Raw genomic sequence first — 10656 nt, forward strand, 5'->3', positions numbered from 1 at the left:
AGAGATCACTGAGCCAATCACATCAGTCTCTGTACCAAAGGAGCTTACACTCTAATGTCCCCTCCCCCCCACAGTCACACACTATTATTATTATACATTTATATAGCTCTGACATATACCGCAGTGCTGTACAGAGATCACTGAGCCAGTCACATCAGCCTCTGTACCAGAGGAGCTTACACTCTAATGTCTAATATATACTAAAATTGGAATGATAGAGAAGATTAGCATGGCCCCTGCGCAAGGATGGCACGCAAATTTGTGAAGAAACAAATCACCGCTCAAAGGGCTGACAGCTGGGCCAGTAGGATTCCCAAGTAAACTGTAGTAGTCCTGCAAGACTGGGTGCTCAATGAATACAGTAAGCACATGGTGTGAAATGCGTTTGCTGCTATCCTGTTTGTCTTGCACATGTCAATGTTGGACTTTTTGATTTGAAGAAATAAAACTCAAGTTTCTACTTTCCTGAGACTGGAAGTGCCACTTTCTTTCTACACGCAAATTTGTGAAGCATTCGGTCCACTAGGTGGTGCTGTTCTACAAGGTGCTGCTGGCTCACTCTGCTTTGGTCTCAGCTGGAGGAAACATCAAGCCTGGGAGCTCTCCTACATGCTTCTTCCCCATCACCATGCAGTGGGTGGGGGAGGACAAAGGTGGAGGCTCTGCAGAGGCTCTGAGGCCTACACCATGTGCTCAAGCTGCAATGAATCCTGGGCTTGTTCCTATGCAAAGGGAATCCTTACCAGGCTTCCAGTATAGAGTGGTGAATAGACTTCGCCGTATTACTAAGGAGGAACACAAGCTTTCTGTCCTGAAAGCAGATTTCAGGAAAAAATAAATCTCTGCAGTAATACTGGGAGCAGTAAGAAGGAAGACTCCAAGCTGAAGTCTTTGGAGGAGTAAGGCGAAGTTGGTCGCCTCTCTGAAGGAGAGCAGCGGTGTGTTTAAGGAGAAGTATGAAAATGAGGAGAGATTCCAAAAGATGAAGGAGAGTGGCAGTGTGAGTACCAGCCAGAGGGTGGATGCCACAGCAACGGCGACAGTACAGATGGGGGGGAAGGAAGTGGCTTCACATGGTGGCCCCAGTACTACCCCTGTCTCAGGATCTGTCATGTCTGAGTCGGTATTTGCCCCCTTCCCACCCCAGCAGCCTGGGTCACCTCAGGAGGAGGTTGAGGAAAATGGGGGATTGCTGCAAGCCATTGCGGAAATGGAATCTCCCTTGAGTGGCAGGAAGTTTTGGTTTTCCACCAACTCGTGAGGTGAAGATGAGGATGCCGTCCCTCAGCCTGTAAGGGAGAAAGTTGTGGTATAATTTTCATTGTAGAAAATAACCGTGAAATTGGCCCCAAAAAGGGTATATATATCACAAAAATATAGAGAAAGTATGGGTTTTAGGGCCCAATTGAAACAGGAAAACCAAGAGACCATTTTATAAAAAATTGAACATTTTATTTAGATCATATAAAATATATAGTGTAGTACATGAGGTATTACTGAACACAGAGAGACAAATCCCCCATATATTCACCAAAATCAACTGCTGAGGCTTCTGGCTCAAAGATCAATCAGGATAAGACTGAAGTTTTTTGGATGGGAGAGGAAAGCGATGGCTTTGAGCTTCCGGGCACCTTCCCAGACCTCCGGCAGGAAAAAATTTAGTTTTAGGCATCAAATTTGGTCACGACGATTAAGGCCTTTCAAATTGGGAAGGCAGGCTTCAAGATGCTGATGCCAAGGTTGCCAGCTGGAAGGAATGGAAACTCTCTTACAGGGAAAGGATTGAACCAATTAAAACTTACCTGATCCCAGTTTTTCTGTGTCAGCTTTGTCTGGATTTAGTGTCTCCCTATGCAAATATCTACAGCTGTTTCTTCCAGTTGTTATGGGGGAACAAACTGAACTTCATTAAGAGGTCTGTAACCTACCTTCCCAGGCAGATTGGTGGCCTAAGTATGGTCAACCTGGTGGTATTCTTTTCTTTGATGTTTTTTAAACATAATTTTGGTAACATGCTGGCAGAGGAACTGCTTGGGTGGGTTGGTCTGGTTTAGGCCTTTGCTGTGAAGCTGGGAGAATGGTGGGCCAGGGAAAAGTCTGAGGGACCGACATGGCAAGCTCCCAAGGTAGATTGTCATTTGCCTGAAAATGAGTGGTGAGGGAAGGCTGAGGAAATTACGTCTCTTCCTAGGAAGGTCAGTGAGAGGAGGGTTGTTAGATCTGCCATTAGCCAGCCATGGGCTTTGAGGGATTGCCCAGGCCCTGTTATGAGGGAGTGTCTGCGTTTGATTAATCTAGAGAGAATCCCTTTAAAGTTTCGTGATTTGGCCTTGCTCTCGTTCCATGGCAGACTCTATGTGAAGGGCAACTTGAAGCATCGCTCTGCGGAGAACCGTCGTTGTCCAAGAGTGGAGTGTAGCGGTGTGGAGGAGACGATGGACCATTTATTGCTTCAGTGCCCCTTCAATATAGAAGTCTATAAGCGGGTGGGTGGGGCTCTGGGTATCTCTTTCCTTTCCCACTTGAGTTATGCGGAGTGGTCGTACGGGTCTTTTGAGTCACATTGGGATTTTGATTTTGAGACACTTGTTCTAGTTAGCTTAGTAGTACCTTACTTCACGTGGAATGCACGGTGTCAGGTTTCCACTCAGAAAAAAGTCTTTCCTGGAGAGGTGGTGATGCACAACATTCTGGGTGAGGTTGGGAAGATTTGGGGTCTTGAGAAGGACAGGTGGTAGCTGAGAGCCTGGACAAAGGCGTGGAGGAATGTCAGGTCCCCGTAGCTGCTGTCTGATAGTCTCTGGGTGTGCGGCTTTCTTTCTGTCCTTTCACGCCCCCTAGATTTTAATAAAATCTGATTTTTTTAAAAAAAGGCTGCATGCATGGGATAAATGTGTAATGTGTTTCTTAGCCTGAGGGTGTGTTTAGGAGGAGGTTAGGGCTTTGTTGAGTTTAATCATGGTAATAATAATATCAAAATGTGTCTTGGTTGGTAAATTTCGTTTTCTTTATGGTTTTTCTTTTTCCTGGCAAAAAAACTATTTTCTGTTTCTATGCTAATGTAAGCTATTTTTTTAAATATATTTTTAATTATTTTGTATATATGTAAATATGTTTTTATTATGTTTTTAAGATTTTAAAATCTACACTAATGTCCCCTCCCCCACAGACACACACTATTATTATTATACATTTATATACTGTAGCTCTGACACATTATGCAATGTTGTACAGAGAACTATTCCATTGTCAGGGCGTTTTACTCTCTAGTATCCACCAAACTCTAAAATTCCAGATTTAAATACACTGACCCTCTTTTACTTCATCTGGGAATATTTGGATTGCTGTTTATTTTATTACATTGATGCATTCCTTAAGTTCTATCTGTCACATTTTCAGGTTCTAAAAATCCCGTGTTCATCACAAACTGGGGACCAGCTTCCTTCACCCAAGGTGAACTCGAGGAGAGAGAGAGGAACTGGCAAGGGAAGAAGAACACCAACACGGACTAGAGTGTCCATCCCAACGTGGACCAGCAGATAGGATCGTGGCCCCAAATCAGCTTTGTGACAGCGGAAGAGTTTGTGCGTGCGTTTTTTGAAATATTTTTTTTGTATTCCCAAGTTGTGTCTACTTCAAAAAGGGAGATAACAAAACACTGGTGAGCTACTGTAATCCCGAAGAACTTCTAGACTTTTCAAAAACGAGAAAGAACTTACAACAAAGATCAGAAGAACCTGCCGGATAAAACACCCACGACCCAAAGGATCATCCTACGGATGGCGAGTCATGTCTAGGACAGAACAGTCCATACTAAACCCTTTAACAATTAGATGCCCTAGAATAGGTGTGGGAATCTGTTTTAATTTTGCGTTTCGATTTTGGGACGTGCTCATACTTTCCATATGTTCATTTTTTATTTGAAACTGGAATGTAAGATTGAAATATTTGTCTGTGAAATGCATTCCATGTGACAACAGGAGTAGAGTTATGTTGTTGGATCCATTCAGAGAATTGGATATGTCCCAACAACTGTTACATAAAAAGTCATTTACAAAAAGTAAACATTTGTAAAGTTTTTGTTTCCTTTATCTGTAAGTAGAGAGAATAAAAAACCTTCTGTGACTTGCATGGTGGAGGCATCTCTGCAACGCAAGCCATCAATAGGTTTTTTTCTCTCTTTTTACGAGTTCCATTCACCATCCACTGCTATGCAAGCCATTGATGGTTTTCTCTCTCCAGTTACGAATTACATTCACCATCCACTGCTATGCAAGCCATTGATGGTTTTCTCTCTCTCCAGTTACGAATTACATTCACCATCCACTGCTATGCAAGCCATTGATGTTTTTTTCTCTCCAGTTATGAGTTCCATTCACCATCCTCTGCCATGCAAGCCATTGATGATTTTTTCTCTCCAGTTACGAGTTCCATTCACCATCTTCTGCTATGCAAGCCATTGATGGTTTTTTCTCTCCAGTAACGAGTTCCATTCACCATCCTCTGCCATGCAAGCCATTGATGTTTTTTTCTCTCCAGTTACGAGTTCCATTCACCATCCACTGCTATGCAAGCCATTGATGGTTTTCTCTCTCCAGTTACGAGTTCCATTCACCATCCACTGCTATGCAAGCCATTGATGGTTTTCTCTCTCCAGTTACGAATTACATTCACCATCCACTGCTATGCAAGCCATTGATGGTTTTCTCTCTCTCCAGTTACGAATTACATTCACCATCCACTGCTATGCAAGCCATTGATGGTTTTTTCTCTCCAGTTATGAGTTCCATTCACCATCCTCTGCCATGCAAGCCATTGATGATTTTTTCTCTCCAGTTACGAGTTCCATTCACCATCTTCTGCTATGCAAGCCATTGATGGTTTTTTCTCTCCAGTAACGAGTTCCATTCACCATCCTCTGCCATGCAAGCCATTGATGTTTTTTTCTCTCCAGTTACGAGTTCCATTCACCATCCACTGCTATGCAAGCCATTGATGGTTTTTTCTCTCCAGTTACAAGTTCCTTTCACCATCCTCTGCCATGCAAGCCATTGATGTTTTTTTCTCTCCAGTTACAAGTTCCATTCACCATCCACTGCTATGCAAGCCATTGAGGGGCACTGGCCTTCATAAGATTGAGAACCTTTCTTTTAGGCAGTAGGCGTGGAAAAGGTTTGAGAAAGGCACCTTAAGGATAAGTTTACCTTACTCTTACCCTACAAAAAATGAAAAATTAACTAACTCCAAATTTCCTTGCCATCCCTTCAAACCCCTGCTGCTGGCATAGTGGTCTGTGTAGACCGTACACCAAAATACATCAATCAATGAGCAGGAAAAGCATATCTGAGGCTTATTCTGGTAACATGTCCTTGAAGAAATAAGTGCTTTTCATTGGTCAGCACGGTCACATGGTCAGGCTGATTAAAAAGCACTTGACATCGTGTGTTATGATGAATACTCTCTGCTTAGCTGTGTACTGTATTGTGGTGTACAACGTACTACACCCGAAGCAGGGGGCATCATGGCCACTATGTGCAGTTGGATAAGGAGAGGTAGCCAGGATATTTGGAGTAGAGATCGACCGATTATCGGCAAAAACGATATATCGAGGGCCGGTACGCTTTTTCCCTGATATATCGGTGGCCGATATTACCGATATTTCGAAAAGCGCTTGTACCGGATTGATGCCTGCAGCTAGAGACATCACCCTGGTACCGGCGTCCATAGCCGACGGTCGGCTGTCATGTAATGACAACCGATGCGGCTGAGAAGCCGCACGGCTGTCATTACAAGGAGCTGGAGGGGACGTCCCCCCCCCTCCCGCCGCCTTCCGTGGCTTGCCCGGGTCTCCCGTCCCACAGGGAGACCCAGGCAACCAGCCTGCATGGCCACCGAAGACCCAATCAAAGCCGCTTTCAGCTCTGATCGGGTCTCCATGCAAAAACCTGGAAATGATATCATACTTCCGGGTACTGGCGCCAGATTCAAAAAAATTACAGCATTCAAAACAGCCAAACTTTGCGTTTTGAATGCTTTTAAGTACAGAGGAGGGGTTTGGGGCCTTTTAGACCCCAAGATCCCTCCACAAGAGTACCTGTCAAATAAAAATAAAAAAAATAAAAAAATGTATTTAAATGTATGAAAATATCGGCCCATATCGGCCGTTACCGATACGCGATGACCAAAATATTGGTATCGGCAATGAAAAAATTATATTGGTCAATCCCTAATTTGGAGTTAGTTCATTTTCCTTTAAAAATGCATAGAGACAGTACATTGTAGGCTTTGTATTTTATAAAGTATCTTAACATGTAACAGATGAATACAAAATAAGGAAAAAAACCCAAGTCATTACATTTATACACAATAATTGCAGGGTCCTCTTTAACTTGAGATGAGATAAAATGGTAAAACTGAAAAGTCAGTACAGACACAAAAAACTAAAAATAAATACTCCTATAACAGCAGTAAACATAAATTATTTTTAATAAATATCAAGTGACCTGACATTGACTTAAACTGAAAAACAAAACACCTATTTTTCTTATTTCGAAATAAAGAAAAAAAAGACGGTGATCACAAATGTTTTAAAATTGTATCTTTACACTGCACAGATCTTTATAAAAAGCAGGCATGGTGCTGTAATATTTTACATAGAGAGATACAACGTATCCACATCTACACAAGGTGCTCCAGTCTTTTACATTGACCGATACATCGTATCCACATCTTCACAAGGTTCTCCAGTCTTTTACATTTGCAGATACATCGTATCCACATCTACACAGGGTGTTTGTCTTCTACATTGACAGATATAAAACGTATCCACATCTACACAAGGTGCTCTAGTCTTTTACATTGACAGATACATCGTATCCACATCTACACAAGGTGCTCTAGGCTTTTACATGACCGATACATCGTATCCACATCTACACAAGGTGCTCCAGTCTTTTACATTGACAGATACATCGTATCCACATCTACACAAGGCACTCCAGTCTTTTACATTGACCGATACATCGTATCCACATCTTCACAAGGTTCTCCAGTCTTTTACATTTGCAGATACATCGTGTCCATATCTACACAGGGTGTTTGTCTTCTACATTGACAGATACATCGTATCCACTTCTACACAAGGTGCTCTAGGCTTTTACATTGACCGATACATCGTATCCACATCTTCACAAGATTCTCCAGTCTTTTACATTGACCGATATATCGTATCCACATCTACACAAGGTGCTCTAGTCTTTTACATTGACAGATACATCGTATCCACATCTACACAAGGTGCTCTAGGCTTTTACATGACCGATACATCGTATCCACATCTACACAAGGTGCTCCAGTCTTTTACATTGACAGATACATCGTATCCACATCTACACAAGGCACTCCAGTCTTTTACATTGACCGATACATCGTATCCACATCTTCACAAGGTGCTCCAGTCTTTTACATTGACCGATACATCGTATCCACATCTTCACAAGGTTCTCCAGTCTTTTACATTTGCAGATACATCGTGTCCATATCTACACAGGGTGTTTGTCTTCTACATTGACAGATATAAAACGTATCCACATCTACACAAGGTGCTCTAGGCTTTTACATAGACAGATATAAAACGTATCCACATCTACACAAGGTGCTCTAGTCTTTTACATTGACAGATACAACGTGTCCATATCTTCACAAGGTTCTCCAGTCTTTTACATTGACCGATACATCGTATCAACATCTACACAAGGTGTTCCACTCTTCTACATTGGCAGATACAACATATCAACATCTACACAAGGTTCTCCAGTCTTTTACATTGACCGATACAACGTGTCCACATCTACACAAGGTTCTCCAGTCTTTTACATTGACCGATACAACGTATCCACATCTACACAAAATGCAATCTGTAAAACGTATGTGGTGCACTCTTCTGCCTTGCTTAGCTTTATGCACTTCTATTGTCTGTACTCCACCGAAAGCTTGTGATCTCCAGATTGTATCAGCGTATGAGGATTATGAATATGTTCTGGATGGAGACATCATCATTGGAGGAGTCTTCGATGTCCATTGCCTCATGGCTAATTGGATGATCCATGAGAACCCAACCGCCACCGTCATGTTCTGTATGAAGTAAGTAGAATTCAGCAATGTCACACCTAACCAAATTCAGGTTTATAAAATATTACATGGGGAAATAATTGGGAAATTGCATCATCCCTTAACACCCAGAATATCAGATTAGTAAAATAAAAATTCTAACCAGACATTATCTATGACAATACGCTGCATATCATAATCATTCACTATATTGAATACATTCAGTTGCTTACTTTTCTGATGTAAGAATTATTCTTGTTGACTTTACATCTAAATCTATCATGCTCCCCGATTGGTTGGGAGCACCTGGTAAAGGCAGCAGCTGTGGCGGGAGGTGGGAATCCCCTTTTGCCACCTGTTAAAGTAATCCAGCAGCTTTAGAGTGGCTTTAGAGTGGCTAGGCTTACTTTTATCATGTAGGGAATCATCCACTGAAAAAAAAATGATGCTGGGATCATGGTTGTAACCTGAACCATGGTCCCAGTACAATCACTTTAACCTTAGGCCATTTATAAACGGCCTAAGGACAGGAAAAGGTTAAATGATGTAATCATGTGAAAGCAAACTTCTGTTTAATTTGAATACCCAACCAAGAAGATCAGTAAACAGGATTCTTCTTTTTCAATTATTGGATAATTAATGTGAATATTCACACAATTCATTGAGCCGAGATCTTCAACTCCTTTAATAAATATTAAATAAATAACCCCAAGCCCATTTAAGACTAAGGGGGTAGATTTATCAAAGGTTAAGGTTACTAAAGGGGGTCGATTCACTACAAATAAGCTGTTCACTTTACAGATGATTTTTTTTCATTAGTAAATCATGTGCAAGCAAAAATGCATTTTTTTTTAATTTACCTTTTGCGTGATTGGGTATTAATTGCAATGTAAATACATGCATTACGCTAAGGAAAATACCTTCAATAAGTGAAAATTACCTTGCAAAGTCAACAGCCTATTTGTCTTTATACATACAAATCAAGTAGCACTGGCCATATACACTATATTACCAAAAGTATTGGGACGCCTGCCTTTACACGCACATGAACTTTAATAGCATCCCAGTCTTAGTCCGTAGGGTTCAATATTGAGTTGGTCCACCCTTTGCAGCTATAACAGCTTCCACTCTTCTTGGAAAGGCTGTTCACAAGGTTTAGGAGTGTGTCTATGGGAATGTTTGACCATTCTTCAAGAAGCGCATTTGTGAGGTCAGGCACTGATGTTGGACGAGAGGGCCTGGCTTGCGTCTCTGCTCTGATCCATCCTAAAGGTGTTCTATCAGGTTGAGGTCAGGACTCCACGCAGGCCATTCGAGTTCCACCACCCCAAACTCGTTCATCCATGTCTTTATGGACCTTGCTTTGTGCACTGGTGTGCAGTCATGTTGGAACAGGGAGGGGCCATCCCCAAACTCCTCCCACAAAGTTGGGAGCATGAAATTGCCCAAAATGTCTTGGTATGCTGACACCTTAAAGGGAAATACACACCATAAGATTTTCTGAAGACTTTTTCCTTCAGATTTACCTTTTCTATGTAGTGCAAGGGCCTGCCAGATTGCATACAAATTGAAAGTGTTTAGGTTTGATCTCATATTATATGGTTTTGGTAAATCTAAAGGAAAAAGTCTTCAGAAAATCTTATAGTGTGTATGGCCCATAAGAGTTCCCTTCACTGGAACTAAGGGGCCAAGCCCAACCCCTGAAAAACAACTCCACACAATAATCCCCCCTCCATTAAATGATTTGGACCAGTGCACAAAGCAAGGTTCATAAAGACATGGATGAGCGAGTTTGGGGTGGAGGAACTTTCCTGACCTGAACTCAACAGAACACCTTTGGGATGAATTAGAGCGGAGCCTGCAAGCCAGGCCTTCTCATCTAACATCAGTTCCTGACCTCACAAATGCGCTTCTGGAAGAATGGTGAAACATTCCCATGGACACACTCCTAAACCTTGTGGATAGCCTTCCCAGAAGAGTTGAAGCTGTTATAGCTGCAAAGGGTGGGCCAACTCAATATTGAACCCTACGGACTAAGACTGGCATGCCATTAAAGTTCATGTGCGTGTAAAGGCCGGCGTCCCAATACTTTTGGTAATATAGTGTACGTAGTTTCATGAGTTGGGCCGACAGGTTGGTCCCTTTCCACCCACAGCAGTGTGTCACTGGGGTCCTGTTTTATGACTGGAAGAGGTTTTTCAGTAAGTAGAAGAAAGGGCGATGACTGAATGAAGAGGCTCTGAAGCAGAAGAGGTCACTTCTTTAGAGGTGGCGAGAGATTCCGAGGCCACTATCTGAGTGTGAATTTTCCCATCTCGATTCTTGCTTTCAAGAAAGAGGGAAATACATTATTAGAGATCTTATCGTGAACTTAAACTATATGACAAGGCCAGATCCAATTACTTCCTGTCCCAGAGACACAACAGAAAGTGAAATGAAATTGCTCCAATGTGAGCAAAATTGGAACTGTTATCCCTATTGGAAGGTTTCTTCTCTTTTCCTATCTTAGTGAAAATCTTAAAATTTAGTATTTCCAATGACTTGATC

At 42.0% G+C, this 10656-nt stretch overlaps 1 protein-coding gene across 1 annotated transcript in view; it reads left to right on the forward strand.

Moving 5' to 3' along the window:
- Positions 1–4065, forward strand: part of SWAP70 (switching B cell complex subunit SWAP70) — a 120777-nt gene extending 116712 nt beyond the window's left edge. The window contains exon 12 of the mRNA XM_082270753.1: positions 3400–4065. Within this exon, the coding sequence (XP_082126879.1) occupies positions 3400–3512 (113 nt within the window). The 3' untranslated portion in view covers positions 3513–4065. The remainder of the gene's footprint in view (positions 1–3399) is intronic.
- The last annotated feature ends 6591 nt before the right edge of the window (positions 4066–10656 follow it).

The sequence above is a fragment of the Pelophylax lessonae genome (genome assembly GCF_965119305.1).
Source record: "Pelophylax lessonae genome assembly, chromosome: 10".
Taxonomy (NCBI): Eukaryota; Metazoa; Chordata; class Amphibia; order Anura; family Ranidae; genus Pelophylax; species Pelophylax lessonae.